At 37.4% G+C, this 19,494-nt stretch overlaps 1 protein-coding gene across 1 annotated transcript; it reads right to left on the bottom strand.

Moving 5' to 3' along the window:
- Window positions 1–17,163: 17,163 nt before the first annotated feature.
- LOC103933350 (F-box/kelch-repeat protein At3g06240-like) lies at window positions 17,164–18,351 on the bottom strand. The gene has a single exon (XM_009343040.3). The coding sequence runs from the start codon at window positions 18,340–18,342 to the stop codon at window positions 17,164–17,166; it is 1,179 nt and encodes a 392-aa protein (XP_009341315.3). The 5' UTR covers window positions 18,343–18,351.
- Window positions 18,352–19,494: the final 1,143 nt, after the last annotated feature.

Below are 19,494 nucleotides of genomic sequence, written 5' to 3' on the forward strand. Positions count from 1 at the left end.
TTGTGGCTTTGGAAACAACACAGCTACAAAGGAAATCAACCAACACAAATCAATCCATGCAATGGCTGAAGAAAAGAAAAGCGGTGAGATAATTCCCATACAAACCAAGTCTATTCAAAGTAGGTCTACAAACACGATTTCATTGGCTGCTATTGTTGAAGACTCGCGTGCAATGGCTGCTGTTGCAGCAGGCCAAACAGGGCTCAGGACAGTTGTCCCAGTCCATGGTCCAGGCTGCTGCACCGAGAGAAGTCACGGGTCCCATGCAATCTTTAATCAAACAAATTTCAATGAATTATGGTTATGATGATCCAAGTAAAATTGGCACTACATTCAAAGCATCCACTAAACGAGATTCCGACAGGATAATTGATTTCGGAGCTACCGATCATATGACATATGATGAATACCTGCTTCATCACTTAACCGTGCCACCCAAGGATAATGTTATCATAGCAAATGGTGAAATTGTTCCAGTTATAGGAGCAGGTTCTATCGCACTTACTCCCTCTTTTTCTTTGCATAACACTCTTCTTGTTCCTTCATTGTCGAATCATTTACTTTTTGTTGGTCAAGATACGGAACAATTAGATTGCGTTGTGCTCATATTTCCCATTTTTTGCCTATTACAGGATATCCAAACACAAGCAATCATTAGGCGTGGTACTAAGAGGATAGGGTAACATTATGTGGATGATGTGGTACTGGGCCGAGTCAACCAAGTGAGCAATGGTCACAATAACAAGATCAAGCAAATTTGGTTATGACATCATCGACTAGGACATGCATCCTTCGGTTATTTAAGAAAATTACTTCTGTCTTTATTTGATGGTGTTTCAGACTCTGATTTTCAGTGCAATGATTGCATTCTTGCAAAAAGTCATTGTACTTCTTACCATTTGAGTTTCAATAAAAGATCAATGCCTTTTGAGTTAATTCACTCTGATGTATGGGGTCCTTCACCAATAGCGATGTGCCATGGTATTCGGTGGTTTGTTGTTTTGTTGATGATTGCACCAGAATGATTTGGCTCTATACCATGAAACAAAAGAGTGACGTTGGGCAAATTTTCCAACAGTTTTATCGTATGATTGGAAATCAATTTTCTTTTCATATGAAAGTCCTTAGATCCGATAATGGTGCAGAATATCTTAATTCTGAACTATCACAGTTTTTTGTGGAGCACAGCATACTTCACGAGACTACTTGTCCTCAAACTCCTCAACAAAATGGTGTGGCAGAACGTAAGAGTAGATATATCTTGGAAACTACACGTGATCTTCTAATCGGGGCTCATGCTCCTCATGCCTATTGGGCGGATGTAGTTATGTATTCCATTTATCTCCTTAATCGAATGCCTTCTTGAGTTCTCAGCTTCCAAACTCCCATGGAAGTCTTGACGGATTATGTCACTCTACCATCTTCTCTCCAATTATCACCTCACATAATTGGATCCATGTGTTGTTCGTTGTGTATTTCTGAAATTTAATAGCCAACAAAAGGGATACCAATGGTACCATCCACCTACTAAGCATTTCTACGTCACCATGGACGCCACATTTTCTGAAATCGAGATGTTTTTGACCATTAATCAAACCCACTCTACTCTTCAGGGGGAGTTGAATAGTGCAGACAAAGATTACAATTGGTTTGATGTCCCACATGAACGAGACAATTGACATGGTCCTAGCAGTGCAGGTGAGATCGAGATTAAAGACTTGGGTGTTATGAGTAGCCCACTTGATTGTGCCTTAATAGAAAGTCGTGACACATTAGTCCAAACACACCAATTCAAAACCGTGACACATCATTCCATGGTACAACAATTCGAAGTCCAACAATTCAAAGCCTATTAGTAGGCCATGACACAACAATTCAAAGCCCAATGGGCCATGACATAACAGCAGCAAGCCCAGTAATGGGCCATGGCATAGCATTTCAAAACCCAGTGGATCTTGATCGAGAAACCTTTGACCGATAGACTGTTCATGGAGCAAGGAACAATAGGCGTAGACCGTTTATGGATTCAATAGAAAGTAATGGGTTGGCGAGTGTAATTGACACTGTGCAAAAAAAAAAAAAAAAAAAAAAAAAAAAAAAAAACACTCTCATTCTGCTCCACTAGTACACACTCATGTCCCTGCAGATACCTAAAAGGTACATTCGCATACTCCAAATATTATTGAAAATTCCTATGTTTTACCTTCTAGGAAAAATCGTGGGAAACCACCTGACAGGTTTTCTCCGGAAGGAAAAGTGAGATATGCAATTACATAGTATGCGTCCACTCATCGATTATCACCCAAGTACCAAGCCATGGTGAATCAAATGGCTAGGATTAAAATTCCAATGAAAGTGGAAGAGGCTTTGCAAGATTCTTGTTGGGTAGAAGCCATAGAAGTAGAAATGGAAGCCTTACAAAGAAACAGAACGTGTAATGTAGTGTCACTACCACAAGGGAAGAGACTAGTGGGATGTAAATGGGTGTTCACCAAAAAGCACAAAGCGGATGGATCCATTGATAGATACAAGACAAGATTGGTAGTTCAAGTATACACATAGACATTCAGAGTTGACTACCAAGAAATGTTTCCTCGGGTCCCAAAAATGAATACTATTCGAGCCCTTTTGTCTTTAGCTGCTAACCTGGACTGGCCTTTGAAACAATTCGATGTGAATAATGCTTTCTTATATGGAGATCTAGAAGAGGAAGTATACATGGATCTTCCACTAGGATATGAAACACCGAATGAAGCAAGAAAAGTATGTAGACTCTGAAAGGCTCTCTACGGACTCAAACAGCCACCCAGGGCATGGTTTGGAAGGTTCATTGAAGCAATGAAAAACTACGGCTATAAACAAGGAAATGCGGACCACACCCTGTTTATCAAACCTATGGAAGGTAAATTTTATTTGTTGATAATTTATGTGGATGATATGGTAGTTACTGGTGATGATACAGAAGAGATAAAAAGGCTAAAGGGCAAGCTTTCATCAAAATTTGAGATGAAGGATCTAGGAGGCTTGAAATACTTCTTGGGCATTAAAGTTGCTTGTTCTCATGACGGTATTTACTCGTCTCAGCTGAAGCATGTTCTTGATCTTCTCTGTGAAATTGGAATGTTGACCTATAAATCAGCTGAAACTCCTATTATGCAGAATCATCACCTGTCGATATACCAGAATCAAGTGCCTACCAATAAAGAAAGATATCAGAGATTGATAAGATGGTTGATTTACCTATTGCTTACACGTCCAAATATTGCATATACAGTCAGCGTTGTAAGTATTCACCTAGTGAGGATCACATGGCAGCAGTGATGTGTATACTAAGATATCTGAAAAGTGCACCAGGTAAATGATTGATCTTCATAAAGCATGGACATACGGAGGTGAAGGGGTATACTGATACTGAATGGGCAGGAAACATTACTGATCGTCACTCCACATCTGGCTACTTTAGCAAGAAATCAGGTAACCTTGAGAAGTAAGAAGCAAAATGTAGTAGCTAAATCCACTACAGAGGCAGAGTACAAGGGGTGGTACATAGAATTTGTGAATTGTTATGGCTCAAGATTATTCTCACTGAGATTGGGTTCAAGCCTCAAGTAGCTATGTTATTATACTGTGACAATCAAGTTGCGAGAGAAATAGCCAATAATCTCGTTCAACATGATTGTACAAAGCATGTGGAGGTAGATACACACTTCATCAAAGAGAAATTAGATCTCAAACTGATTGATATTCCATACGTGAGGTCTAAAGAACAAATAGCAGATGTGTTAACTCATGCGGTTTCAATAAAGGTGTTTCAAGACTCACTTGACAAGTTGGGCTTAGGAGATATCTATGCACCAACTTGAGGGGGAACGTTGGCTTGAGTCAACAATATAATTGATAGGAGCATATTTATGCTACTTAGTTATGTTGTTTCCTTACATTTAGTTAGCTAATTACTACTTATTATAGTGTTTTAAGCTATTTTCGTGTGTTTGTAGGTCCTAATGACAAAGTTGGGGTTATTATGGATAGCTTGTATATGGAGCAAGGTGGATGGACGAATTTGGAGTCAAAAGAGGCTAGGAACATGCTACAAATCAGAAAAGACAAGGTTAAGACAAAGAAGATAAGGAAAGAGCAAGAAATATGGAAACTTATCCTAACAACCTTATCTTATCCAAACCTTATCCTATCTTATCCTAACCTAATCTTGTTCCACCTTAATTCTAGCTGCAAGTGGACCTAAAAACATGATTTCTAGAAGCCTTATCTGATCCTAAAAGAGTGCGGCACCCTTCCCCCTTTTATTTCTTCTAAAAGACCCAAAAACCAGCCACAAAACACCTTGTTTCTAGAAGGCCTAATTTTGGGCTAATTTCCCTAACCTTTTTCCTCTTGGATTTGGATTGTATAAGTCTATATCAGAAATTAATTGGGCTATGAATTAATTCCCAAGCCTTGTGCCGTACCCTAGGAGCCTTAATCCTTTGTTTCTGCTAAGTTTAACCCTAATTCTGATTTCCTAGGGTTTTGTCGTGCTATATATATATATATATATATATATATATATATATATATATAGACACACGTATGTATCTTAATGTTGCCGCACCCCTTACATACCCTATGCAGCCATTCATCCTTCCATTGATTCATTCATTCACACCACACACCATACATTCAGAAACACAACTTGTGTCGCAACCTTGGGAGAAGGAGGAGTTGCCGTGGCTTCCATAGGAGAAAGAGAACATTGTGTTGCAAGAAATCTGCATCCATTTGAGACATTCAGAGTTCTTTCTTCCCTCGTTTCGTTTCCATGTTTATTTTAATTTGCTTTTCAATTGTTATGAACATGTGTAACTAAGTTTTTCTTAGTTAGAGGTGAATTCAAAGCCATGGACTTATGTTTTATATGAATTGATTTCCTCCAGTTTTTGTTTCTTGAATTGTGAATGCAATTTACGTAACTGATTTATTGAGAACTTGTTCTTGTGTGTTGATTAAGGATGCATACTTAGTTTTCATGCATGAATTTGATGCTAGAGTATAAGGGAATTTCACCTAGTCGTTATGAACTATATTCACAAGTGGTAAAAATCAGTAGTCATGATTGTGTTAAGTAAATTCTAGGCAAGAGTATCATGCAGTTCATAGTTATGAATGCCTAGTCAATGCTTATGTTTTTCAAAAAGCTTAATGATCTTTGATTGTATCTCTATTATGCGGTTCATGTAGGGAACTTGATAAGAATAATTTGGTTGTCGATGTGTATTCCATCCAATTCAATGAAACTAGGAAAATCTGAAAGTTAATTTGTGCTTCTCACAATTAATTTGGGGCATTGTCATTCATGGTTTAATGGGATAATAACTGGAAATCAATTAGTGTTTCATATGTGCATGTGTGGAGAAGGACCCTCTAACTAGCCTTTTACCCATTCAATTCACCTAATTTAGTGTCTAATCTATTTAGTTTTGCAATCTACCTAATTTAATCAATTTCGTCCAAATCAATTCCCCCTTTTATTAATTGTGTTAGATTAGTTAGAAAAGTGTTTGAATCTGTCCAATTTAGTGTTTTGAGTCTAAGTTAGTTAAATTTCATCCAAATAACTCCATAGGGTCAGTTTTGAGTCTTTTTGAGTGTTTGTTGCTGTTTTGAGTGTTTTAAGTTAGTTTTGAGTCTATAGAGTCTAGTTTAGTGTTTTAGAGTCTTATTTGAGTTGATTAGCATCCCTAGTTAATCCCCAGTTTAGAATGATCCCTACTTGCATATATACTACAATTGTCACAAATAAGGTTTAATTTGTGTGTCAAGTTAATTTTCACATCAATAATTTGGGAATGTAATCCTATAATTGATTCCTTGTATACTTGGGATTCTTATTTCCTATTATGTGGGATATTGTACAACTATATATTTACCTCCAAGAAAGAAGAATAATACACAATTCAAATCCTAAACACTTTTATCTTCATTTTCCTATAGTATATAGATTGTCATTTACATTTTTTATTGGGTTAATCTCAGTTTACTACCCTAAAGTTTCTTAGTTTTCAACATTTGGTGCATGAAGTTTTTTTCATCCATAGTGGTACATAAAGTAATAATTTTGGGACACTTTCATACATCCGTTAAGGTTGCTGTTAAATTTGTCGTTAACTAATGACGTGGCATCCACATGGACAATGATTGAGCGCCATATGGATATTAAAAAATAAATAATAAAAAATAATAATAAAAAAATTTAAAAGTAAAAAAAAAATTTGAAAAAAAAAAAAAAAACTTTTAGGCGTCTTCTCCCTCATCCCTTTCAACCCCTTTCCCTTTTCTCCTCTGCACCCACTCCATTTCTCTCTCTCTTTTGTCCTTTGTCCCATCTTCCTCCTCCGCTCCGTATTATCCACTACACCCGCATGCCAATCCACTCCCCTACATGAACTTTTTTTCATCCCATAGTGGTACATAACTTATAATTTTGGGACACTTTTGATGTGAAATATTCTAACACTCGAATTAAAACCCTATGATTGTAGTATATGAAAGTAGGGATCGTTTTAGGCCGAGGATTAGAAGGGATGCTAATCTACTCAATTTAAACTCTAAATCACTAAACTAGACTCAATAACAGAAAACTAGACTTAGAAACACTCAATTGGACACTAAAAACTCAAAACACACTAAACAGACTCCAAACAGCACAATACTAACAAATAGACTCAAAACAGACTCTAAGGAGTTATTTGGACGAATTTTAGACTAGTAAGACTCAAAACACTCAATTGGACAGATTCGAACACGTTCCTAACTAATTTAACACACTTAATTAAAGGGGGGATTGCTTTGGACAGAATTAATGTAAAAACAAGCAGATTGTAAACTTAAACTAAGTTGCACGAAATTGGGGTGATGGGTGATAGGCTAGCTAGAGGGTCCTTCTCCACACATGACACACTTGCATACAAATTGATTTCCAGTTGCTTTTCTAATAAACCATGAACCTCAACGCCAATTCGTCGCACAGCCTTCACATGATTGTAGCACTTAAGTGTACTTATTTACACCTAGCTTGTAACCACATTAGGTGGTTTCGACTCGTGTGCAGGTTTAAAGCTGTACAGGTCACATTAGGTGACTCCGGCTGGCATATTATTTTTACATTGATTTATATCACCTGACTTACATATTTAAGGCTGAGATACTGGACATGGCATATACTTTGATTTAGATTGTTTTTAAACAAGATTTTTAAATACATATGTATTGTTATTTTATGGGAAAATCATACAGGTTTTATGATGAGGGGTTAATATGTTTAGAAAGAGAAATGCGTTTTCAAAAGCTTTGTTTTTGCCCACTAATGCAGTTTTTACGCCCTTCTAGGGGGGACATAAACCTTACCCCTCATAGAATAAGAACAACGAACTACAAAGAGGGGGGACAAATACCTTACCCCTTTTGAAAAAGAAAATACAGGAAAAAGAGGAGGGAGGGTTACATAGACCATACCCCTCTTGAAAAAGAAAATACAAGAAAAAGATTGGGTGGACATATGCCCAAACCCCTCTATAATCCTTAAACAGTAAGAACCTATAAGACAAGTTGCAAAACGAAAAAGGAAATCCAAAAAAATTAGGTAAAAAAGGAAATCACACATCAAGAAGGGGGAGGCAAACCTCTAGGCTGGCATGCCCAAGAAATCTGAGTGCAGAAGAGGAAGAATCTTTTGATGCGAAAATTAACTTAACACACAAATTACACCCTCTTTGACAATTGTAGTATATATATAAGTAAAGATCGTTCTTAAACCGGAGATTAGGAGGGATTGCTAAACACTTTAAACTGACTCAAATAGATAAAACTAACCTTTAAAACACTTAACTCAACTTAAAAGACTCAAAACAAGTTCACAAGACTCAAAATAAGTTAAAAACACTCAAAACTGCCTAAAAACACAAACTGGGCAGATTTGACTCTAAACACAATTTTGGACGAATTTTGGTTCTAACTTGACTCAAAACACTTGAAAACACAATCTAAAACAGATTCTAACTAGTTAGAAACTCTAAAATAAAGGGGGATTTGGTTTTGGACGAAAATAAAGTAAACAAAACAAGACTTTAAACTAGGCAGATTTGCACGAATTTGGTGAAATTAGATGGATGATGGGCTAGCTAGGAGGTCTTTCTCCACACATGACATACTTGCATACACAACAATCTCCAGTTGCTTATTCAATGAACCATGAACCTCAACACCCTAAGTTAATTAGGTACGTTTAAATTAACCCTCAGATTTTCCTTAAGTCATTGAATTGAATGGAATTAGCGCATTGCAATCAAATTATTTCTCAAAAGTTCTCTACATGAAAGCGCATAATAGAGAAACAATCAAAGATCATTAAATTCTATGAAAATCGTAAGTGTTGACGAGGCACTCGTAACTATGAAAGCGCATGATACTTATGCCAAGAATTTATTTAACATAATTGTGACTAACAACCTTTACTACTTATGAATATAAGTTCACAATGATTAGGTGAAGTTTCCTTATATCCTAGCATTAGATTTATGCATGCAAATTAAGTGTGCACTCTCAACCCACATACACAAACAAGTTTTTATTCAAATAGATAAGTAAATTGGATTCTCAATTCATGAAATCACAACTGGAAGTAATCAAATCATAATGCAAATATAGCCATGGTTTCGAAATTCCCCTTAGCAAAGATTTTTGAAATTAAAAATTGAAAAACACAAGAAAGATTACACATAAAACGTTCCAGCAACTCCAAGTCGAATGGCATGCACGTCTAGGGCTTTCCTCCTTCTTCCTTGCTGCGGCACAAGGTGTGGGTGATGGTTTTGGGGTTATGAACAATGTATTCTTGCTTGGGATGATGACTGATGGCTGGTTATGGTGGTAGAGTGCGGCAGATTGTGTATGGAGGTGTTGGGATTGAATGGATGATGGAGAATGGAGGCTAGGGCTTGCGGCAAGGAGTTTCTGAATGGCATAAGGGGTTCCTCCGAATTTGTGGCTGAAAATATGTATATATAGTCCTAGGGTTAATTAGATTAGGGTTACAACTTAGCAGATTTTATGGATTAGGGCCCTAGGGTTCGGCACAAGTGAGTTAAATCCACTTAGGAAAGGGTTTGGCCCAATTAGTTTCATAAAAGGATTTGTGTAACCCAAATCCACAAGGAATAAGGCCTAACAAATCATAATCCATAAGGGAAAAGGGATAGAAAATTCGTCCAAAATTGGGCGTTCTAGAACCTAGGTGTTTTGTGGCTGATTTTGGGTTTTCTAGAAAAGATAAAAGGGGGAAGGGTGCGGCACCCTTTTAGGGTCAGATAAAGCTTCTAGAAATCATGTTTTTAGGTCCACTTGCAGCTAGGATTAAGGTGGAACAAGATTAGGTTAGCATATGATAGGATAAGTTTGGATAAGATAAGGTTGTTAGGATAAGTTTCCATATTTCTTGCTCTTTCCTTATCTTCTTTGTCTTGAACTTTCCTTTTCTGATTTGTAGCATGTTCCTAGCCTCTTTTGACTCCAAATTCGTCCATCCACCTTCCTCGATATACCAGCTATCCATTTAGTGCCCAAAACTGCTCCAAAATGCACCAAAATGCACTTTCTTGGTACTTTAACCCTTTGGACCTACAAACACACGAAAATGACTTGAAATACTACATTAACTAAGAAATAACAACACAAAGGCACAAGAACAAGCTAACTAAGTCGCATAATATGCTCCTATCATCTTTATAGAAGGAGCGGAATGCCAAACAAGTGAAGATGAGAGAAGCCCTAAATTGGCTAATTTGTCAACAACAACATTCCTTTCTCGAAATGTATGAGAGCAACGGAAATACCATGTTTTGCAATCGGAGAATACAATTGTTCCAGTGTGTCTGGGGCGACCAAGGAGGAGAGAAAGATCCAGAAGCGAAACAAGATATCACTTTAGAAGAGTCACTTTCAAGCCATAGATTTTGCCAATCCTGCACGTGGGCCAATTCCACAGCAAGGATGACAGCATGGAGCTCCGCATAGAAAGAACTACGATGCCACCACCAAGAAAATAACCCGAAAAATCTCAAAAAACCTTGCCACAAGCCATAGGACCCAGGTTACCTTTAGCAAGGGCATTAGTATTCACTTTGACCCAAGAAAAAGAAAGGGGATGCCAAAGAATAGGGACTATAGAAGGAGCTTTACAAGACTTAGCTGAGACTCCAAGAGAGACTAAAAGCTGCCTATCCAAAATGCCTCGTACATGACCAGGGGTGAGAACTCCAACCTACCTAATCCAGGCCAAGGTGGAATGGCAAAGGTGTGAGAAGGAAGAGGGTTTACTTACAAACTTCACTTTATTACACATCTTCCAAATAGCCATTAGCAAGAAAAACCCTAAAGCTAGCCAGACATCGCGAAGTTATGGAGAAAACTGCTTTGACACAAAAGCAAGCCATAAATTAGAGAGGGAGCCCATAGGTGGAAAAATAGTGCCAAATTGGGTAGCTAGCCAACACCAAACACGTTGTGCAAATTCACAACTTAAAAAATAAGTGGTCAATACATTCAGAACTCTTGTAACATAGTTGGCTTATTGGAACCAGTGGAATGCCCCGTTGTTGAAGTTGATCCTCTGTTGGGAGCTTTTTGAAAAGAATCTTCCAAACTAAAGTAGACTAGCAAGGTGGAATGAAAGGACGCCAGATAATGGAAGCCCAACTTTTAACAGGAAATCGATTATGAACAATTTCATAGCCATCGAAAACGAAAAGACTCCAGATGTAGAAGCTTCCCAAATTAACACGTCCTTGTCCTCATCAATTAGAAGAGGCATTTCTAAAATCTCTTAGCTAGGTCTGAAAAAGTAGAAGAAAAAATAGAAGGAATAACACATTTTCCCATACGAATTATATTTGAGACCTTAGTACGAGATAGAGAAGGAGCAATCTCAGTTGCACCAACGACGTCCACAATAGGCGTATCCAAGCATTTATCAACCCAAAGAGAAGTACTAAAACCATTTCCAATCACCCAACAACAATTCTGAAACAAGATATGAAGAATGGATTTAATACCAGGCCATATAGAAGATCGCTTGTAACTACAAGAATATAAACGACCATGTAGCTAGAATCGTTCTCGAAAATAAACACTCCAAGGAGAATCAGAAGTAATAATAACCCATCCAAGCTTTAAGAGAGCTGTAGTATTTAGAGAGCAAAGATCATGCAATCCCAAACCACACTCAATCTTCGGAGCACATATCTGACACCAAGAAACGGTAACAATCTTCTTGGAGGTCACATCATCAGACCATATAAAATTGCGAGCACATCATGAAAGAGACCTCAGCAAGGAAGAATGCCACTGATAAACAGAAAAACTATGCAAAAGCATACTCTGAAAAACTGATTGAATGAGTTGAACTCTTCCTGCCATAGATAAAAGTTTCCCCTTCCAACCTGTTAACTTAGCTTTAGCTTGATCTGCCAAGGCTTGAAGATGACACCTCTTAGGCTTGCCACAAAAGATTGGAACTCCTAAATAGACAAATGGTACTTTGTCTTCTTTGAATCCCAAGTAACTCTCAATCACAACTTTGTGGTGCCTTGAAGTAAAGCCCAAGTAGAAAGTACTTTTTGCCTTACTGATAAATTGACCAGAGGCCCTACTATATCTATCAAAACAACCTTGCAAATTACGTAGTGTGACACCATCACTTCTACAGAAAATGAATAAGTCATCTGCATAGAGAACATGAGAAGGAGATATACAATCTCTTGGGGCAAAAATTGGCTTAGTAAGTTCATCAAGTTGAAGACGACGCAGACCCCTTGATAGAGCCTCCTCAGCTAGACAGAAAAGTAACGGAGATAGAGGATCCTTTTGGCGCACTCCTCGAGAACAAAAGAAAAAACCATGCGGGGAACCATTGATTAAGATGGACAATTTAGCAGATCTTGAGATAGTAGAAACCCAGTCCATAAAACAAGTGGAAAACCCAAAGTTAGTAAGCACCCACAATAGAAATGACCAATCTAAAGTATGAAAAGCCTTAGCTATATCAACTTTAACTCCCATATTACCACCACGAGATTTTTTGTCAAGCACATGGAAAAATTCTGAAACAAGGCCAGTACAATCTGTGATACGTCGCCCAGGTATAAAAGCAGCTTGTTGAGGAAAAATAATGCGTTGAACAACATGAGAAAGACGAACTGCCAAAATTTTGGGAATAATCTTGAAAAGAAAATTTTCCAAAGCAATAGGTCTAAATTGGGTAATGGAAATAGCGTCTTCCACCTTCGGCATCAGAACCAAGAAATTACTGTTGGCATTAGGGAGTAACAAAATCGATTTAAAGAATTGCTTCACAAATTGAATAACATTAAAGCCAACAGTATCCTAACAATGGTGATAGATGCACTTAAAGAGAAAACTGCCTCCTTAATTTCCTCATCAGTAGGTAATGCAGATAAAAGATCATTTTCAGAATTAGTGACCATTGGCTGAATGACCTCACAAACCTCAAAACCTGAAGGAGTGAAAAAAGAACCGAACAAAGTCTGATAGAAATTAACAATATGGTTCTCAATTGCCTGCAGATCAGTAAGAAAATTATTTCCATCAAGAATACAACTGATACGAAAGCTGGAGGATTTAATACAAGCATAGGCATGAAAGAAACCTTCTTTCTGTGCAACCACGAAACCTCTAAAAGCTGCCCCATAAGTGTTCAAGTGAGTAAAGTTACAAGAGTTAGACATGCTACTAAACTCAGCGCACGAAGTTTGAGATGGTCTGCCTCCTTCCATCTGCTCGTGGGCACCCAGGATAGCATTGAAATCGCCAATAGCCATCCATAGAACTTGTGTTTATGAGCGCAGAGTAATAAAGTCAGCCTATAAGTCTCTTCTTTTGATAAATGAAGTGCTTGCATAAACAAAGGTGAACTGACTTGGGATATGATCAAAAGTACATCAAACAGTAACCTGTTGATCAGATATAGAAATAACTAAAGGGTCTGCACAAGTCGAAGATGTTAGTAGCCAAAGATTGGGAGCAAGAGTTCCTCTAGAATTAAAAGAAGGAGCAGATAAATTTAAAGAATCCCAATAAGCATCTGAAATAGAATTAAAAGTCACCATGGGCTCCGCAATGCAAACCAAATCCGGGTGATGCAACCAATAGATGTTAGAGAGTTCCGTCTGAGAGTCGTCATTACTAATGCCACGGATATTCCAGAAGAGAATCTTCATTTATAACGAGCAGGTATTCCACGGAACTTGCTCGGATAGGGTTTATCAGAAGGCTGGTTAAGCTTGGCAACCTGCTTTTGTGTGATTTTTTATTTTTTATTTTTATTTTTTATTTTTTTTATAACACAGGAGTAAAACCATCCTTATCACAGCCATCTATGTGATTAACAATTTCGATGACATCCTTAGCTAATGTTACAACACATGTTCAAACCTAAGAGGAATGCTAGAGTCGCCATGAAGATCCTGCGGGTCAAAATTATTTGGGACATTGGTGTTGCCCAAATGCTGACCATAAGAATGACCATTCTGAGAAGGTGATTCGCCAGAAGACAACCATCCGATCATAGAATTGCTAATATGAGATATCCTAGGGGATTGGATACCATGTTCTTCATTTTCAGAATTAACCACACCTTGGGCAATGGTCCCTAAGGCCTCATCAACCACCTGTTCAAGAACTTGGTTTATGAGAGTGTGGGCATTATCAGGAGTTAGTATGACATTATTATCATTACAAGAGACAATCGGCACTGTACCAAGCGGAGACTGAAGAATGGGCTCGTCATTACCATCAACCACTACCTCATTACCTTTAGTATTGAAGGCAGCTATCAATTGATCAAATTGTTGAAGAGGTTTAGAAGCATGTGACCCACATAAAACATTAACTCGTATTGCCGCATCCTTTTTAGGATGATATTCCATGTGCAGTTGACTCCGAGAGTGACCTCCGGTTTTGTTGTCCCCCATGTTACCACCCTTCTGCGTCCGGCTACGAGAACGACCTCTCGGCATCTGTTTAAGTTGTCTGCAACTATTAATCAAATGCCCTATCAAACCACAATGATTACATTTAGGTGGTAAATTTTCATAAACCACCTCAACTGGGAAGCCATGACTTTCTCTTTCAACCATAAGGGATGTAGGTAAATCATCTGCAAGATTGACATCAACTAATATACATGCATAATAACCATACTGCCTTTCCCTTGTAGCTATATCTAGTTTCAAGGGAGTGTCAACCCTTTTCGCAATTTCCCTCAAGTGTCTAGGATGCCAATATTCCTGACTCAAACCAAAAATTTTAATCCATACCTGAGCATGAGTTAGAGGGAGAACGTCACCTGGTTGAAAATCTGGCATCGATCGATAACCTGAATAAACCAGTATCAAGAGTACACGTACTGCCAGCCCATGCCCGTCGCATATCATCCTCCTTATTGAAATGGATATCAAAATAACCTTTACCTATAGGAACAAGGTTCCATGGTGCAGTTGGGCGCCATGCATCTTCTAAACAAGATTTTAGAGCACCGGTCTTCATTGGCGTAGAACCCTTTTTGAGGAGCAAACGTCCAAGGAGATTATTGTGAAACAACTGCAACTGTTCTTGGTATAGATTCGCTAATTTTGACATATGTTTTGTCGCCACGCACAACTGGAGTCGAAAGTTGGCTGAGATGAACATCTTCAATTGGGGTGGAAACCACAGAAGCAAAAGTCCTTGCTTTCATAATTGGTTGAACGGGGGACTTATTAGTCGCCGGCATAGCCGTTTCTGCAAGAAAGCCCCATGGACAAACACTATTTGTGACCATGATAATTCGGTTTTGAATTATCAACACCATAAAGCAAATTGATGCCCTTTGATATCAAGCAACAATCTTGTGGTTGAACGCAGAAAATCCTTGGGCACCCAAAAAATACAGAATTTCAGATTCTCTGGGGCAATTCGTCGAACAGGTATAAGGCACTTGAACCAAGCAAGTCAACTATAGAATCTGAGAATAGCTCGGGGCGCTGGGATCGAAAAGCAGGAGAACTAGTGCGGCAAAGCACTAACTGACGTCGTCGGCTCGTCGGTTGGTCGATTCTAGCTATAATCTGAATGTCATGCACAGTGCAACCAATGTCCTCCTTGACGAGGAGTGTTAATCTTGCTTTCACAATCTCTAAGGAACTTGCATGATTCTTGAAATTTGGCCAAATTTGAGCTTTGATCTTGAAATTTGCTTCGCTATTCAAGTTCCAGAGTTCTTTTCAAAGTTCCCAAATTTGACTTCCTCTGAAAAAAAAAGTAGCAGAATTTTTCTAAGTACAGTTTTAGCAAAGCTGTCGAACAATACATGTATGTACTTTTTCATATAGTGTACCCATAGGGTGGGTTAAAAAAATTGAAAACAGAACCGGATCGAGGCTAAAAAAAGGGAACCGAAACTCTCAAATAGAACTGAATCAAATCTGGCCAGTTTGGTTTCGGTTTTTGAGATTCGACAACCGAACTGAACCAATATATATATTTAATTTTTTTTTCAATGTTTATAAATAGTTTAGTCATACAATCATAACAAAATAGAATTCGTTGCGAAGTTGTTTTTGGTAAAACTTTCTAAGCTGGAGCGCATGTGTTCAAACCCCTCATCCCTCTTGGATTTTGGAGATTTTTTTTTAATTTTTAATGACCAAATCAACAAAATAACCACACCTTTTCTATTTTTCATTTCCCTCTTCTTCTCTCGCTCATTCCTTGACTCCAGACTCCCTCCATGTCCATTTCTCCGTTCTTCTCCATAACCTGCATCCTCCTTTCTATTACAAGCTTCATATTTGTGAGACACTCCATGTCCATGCCTCCAATTTCTCCATTCTTCACCATTCTTCTTCATAACCCGCATCCTCCTTTCTATTCTAAGCTTCATATTTGTGAGACCCTCCATGTCCATGCCGCCAATTTCTCCATTCTTCTGTATTCTATTTCCATGACAATAATCATTTGTTCGATTGCAGATTTGTATTGCAACTTTATATTGCAGATTTGTATTGCAACTTTATATTGCAGATTTGTATTGCAGCTTCATATTGCATATTTGTTCGATTTTTTGTTGTGGGTTTGTTAGTTATTTGAATTTCAAATGAATAAATGTAATTATTGCTGTGAGTTGTGGATTACGATAGTATTTTGATGGATTATGTGCTTGTGTTGCTCTTGGTGTTGCAGATTTGCAGATTTGTTTCTTTCCAGATACATTTCTTTACCAATTTCCAGATTTACTTGTTTATCAATTTTCAGATGTCTGGTTCTCTTTTTGGTGTTGGGGCTTGGTTGGTCTTCACTTCTGGTGTTTGTTGGGTTGCTGATTCATGGTCGCTGGAGCATGCTTTGACGGTGGCTAGGGTTTTCAATTTTTTTTCTTTCTTTTTCGAGCTCAACCCTTGGGTTGGGTTGTTGTGCTGGCAAATTTTTTTTTTTTGCGTTTAGTTGTGGCCTTTTGTTATTTATGTAAGTTTAATGAAAGTTTACCTTTTATTAAAAAAAAAAAAAAGAAAAAAATCGAACCGGACCAAAAATGAATTAGAAAAAATCGATCCGAAAAAAAAAAACCAAACTGAAAAAAATCGAAAAAAAATTGAACTGAACTATATCGAAATTTATGTTCGGTTTCAATTTTGGCAAAAAATCGAACCATTTCAAACCGAACCCAGCCCTAGTACCCATTCCCTATTTTAGGAACTACGGTTATGGGCTAAAAGGCTATAAGTATTCTTTTTACCTAAATTCTTTTAGCACTTCGGATTTTACATATAAATGTTTACACTCCTCCGCTAGAAAGTTACTTGATTATGTTAAATGCGTAAAAACTTATTAGGTCTTTAAGAAGGAAATTCTGAAAGAACAAAAAAAAGAATAAAAAAAAAAAGATTCTCTTACACTTTAAAATAGAATAACTTGTAGAAAGCACAAAAACTAAAGGCAACCCATGATAAGCAAACACAGTACAAAGTCCACAAAGCAAATTAAATTAAAAGATGCCCTCAAGCCTTATATCATGCATACAAATTAAATAGGAGAAAATGGAACTTTGCCGTTAACTCACTTGAGTGGAACAATACTTTTCACATAAATAAGAGCTTCGAAATCTACAGCCCTAGTGACAGTAGGAGGAATATGAAGATACTTGAGATTTCCGGTACTTGAATTATAAGAGGCGACTCTTCCATCTGAATCAATCATTAGAAGCTCGTCACTTTTCCAAAACATCAATGGCTTCCTAATGGGTAAGGACCCAACAGTTAGGAGTTTTGTCCATGAACTCTTAACTTTGTCATAGTCATCCATTACCCATATTTCACATGATTGAGAATTCTCACTTGGATGGTAAGGAGAGCAAAAAGAAGCAAGGGATTCATTTCGGAGAAAAATATAATCAAACGTAAAACCGGATTCTCTCCTAGAAGGAAAGTGTATTATATGAAATGTCTCATCACCTAAGTCAAATGAAAGTATGCACTCCTCGCTATCCTTTGCATACCAATAACAAAATCCCTTCAAGTACAATGAAGAAGAACAAGAATAGGTATTACTTGATATATGAATCTTGATCTCTCTCCAACAGTTAGCAGCCGTGGTGTATACCTCAGCTGTGTGAGGAAGAGCAATACAATGATAAAATGTTTGCTCATCATCTGAATACTCACAATTTTCTATAATTCGCACAACCTTGTATTCGTTAGCATTGCAATCGTAGCCAAATCCCAATGTTTGAAAGGTCGTTTCCAATTCGAATTTTCCCTTGGGAGGCGGTAAAAGAAGGCATGAATCAGAAAGTTTACTGAATTCCCTCGATGCAGGATTGCATAAAAGAATATTATTCCCTACTTCCACACAGGCAATGCCATTGCAATAACCGAAAATAAGTACAAAATCATGATCTTCCAATGGAAACGGTATATTTAGGTCCTCAACATTATAATTAAGGTTGTGCTCATCACTATCAATGGAAAGATTAATCATGGACCAGAAAACTTCTTCTTTCCAGCTCTTGTCCGGGAAAATGTGAGCCCAAGAACGGTTGGCAAGGATACAAGTGGTGGATGAGAGTTTGTTGTCCATTGAATTATTGAGGTGTTTGGCCACAAAACTTGGACTATTGATGAGATTGCACCAAGACTTGCGTATGCATTTGAATCGCATTAAAGACTCGGGAGGCAATCTGGACAGGATTTCGACCACTCTATCTTCAAGAGTTTCACTTTCACACATCTGGAACATTTCAGCAATTTTATTCCACCAAAATTTCACACATACATACAAAGGAAACCAGTTTGAGGGACAAACTAAATCAAACTCCAAATCCCTAAGGCATACGAGTTTTATGGAGAATCATACGTTCAAATTTTACTATTTTAAAATTTTTTATGGACTATTTCAATTTTTTTTATTGATAAAATAACCATTCAACTTTTTACTCTTTAGTTCTATATGTAATTAACTAAAAAAAGGAAAATTCACATGATATCTATACATGGGACAGCGTGTAACATCGCATGATTTGATTAACTAAATTCACGTATTCATACACGAGTTCTAATTAATTGAGTAAATTTTTGCATTAGAAATACAATCACAAAACCACTTTTCATCTAGTTTACCCCAATTTTTATCTACACTCCATTACAGATAAAAAAATTTAAACCTTTTCTAAGTACACCACCTTTCATCCAAAAATACCCTCAAAGACCAATTCCACATCCACAAACACCCTAACACAACCTCCCATGCACCCCAATTTCTGAACTTCATTGTAGACCAACATTATTTTCTCTTATGTATTATTCAATATAAACCAACATGTTGGTTCTGAATGAAACTCTTCTTTCGTCTTTTGACACAATTAAAAGTCAAAAAAAAAAAATTAAACTTAAGTGGTGGGATGAACTTAGATGAGAAGTCTTATCACATTTATCGTACCATTTTATAAATATGAATCAAACTCATATATGTTGGTAGACCATACTTTATTAGGAAGATGGTAAAAATGTGACATGAAAAATGTTATAAGTGTAACATTATTCGTTGAATTGAAACTTGAGTTTTGGTGCCTTATTGTTGGTACCTTTGCGTATGTCATTTTCAATTTCTACATCTCTTGATTTTCACTTCCAAATTCAGTCTTCGCCCTTGAGAGAATTTCTGAGACGTTTTGATTTTTTGGTTATGTTGTACATTTTGATTACTGTTTCAAAGTAGTCCTCCTTTATTGTGGGAAGCCGACAGGTGCCATGTTTTTTTCCACTCTTTAGCCCATCAGCATTGATAGCTTGATGATGGGCTCAATTGAGTTCGTTCCTCGGCGATATAATTTCTAGTTAGCTTTCAGTTTTTGCATCTGGCGATAAAATATGAATACAAACATAAAAATTA

Source organism: the organism of the source record quoted next, unplaced genomic scaffold, assembly GCF_019419815.1.
Source record: "Pyrus x bretschneideri cultivar Hongxiangsu unplaced genomic scaffold, Pyrus_bretschneideri_v1 Contig266, whole genome shotgun sequence".
Classification (NCBI taxonomy): domain Eukaryota; kingdom Viridiplantae; phylum Streptophyta; class Magnoliopsida; order Rosales; family Rosaceae; genus Pyrus; species Pyrus x bretschneideri.

Bases quoted from the DNA above. Each gene is read 5' to 3' on its own strand.
- LOC103933350 (XM_009343040.3), bottom strand. From the start codon at position 18,342: ATGTTCCAGATGTGTGAAAGTGAAACTCTTGAAGATAGAGTGGTCGAA.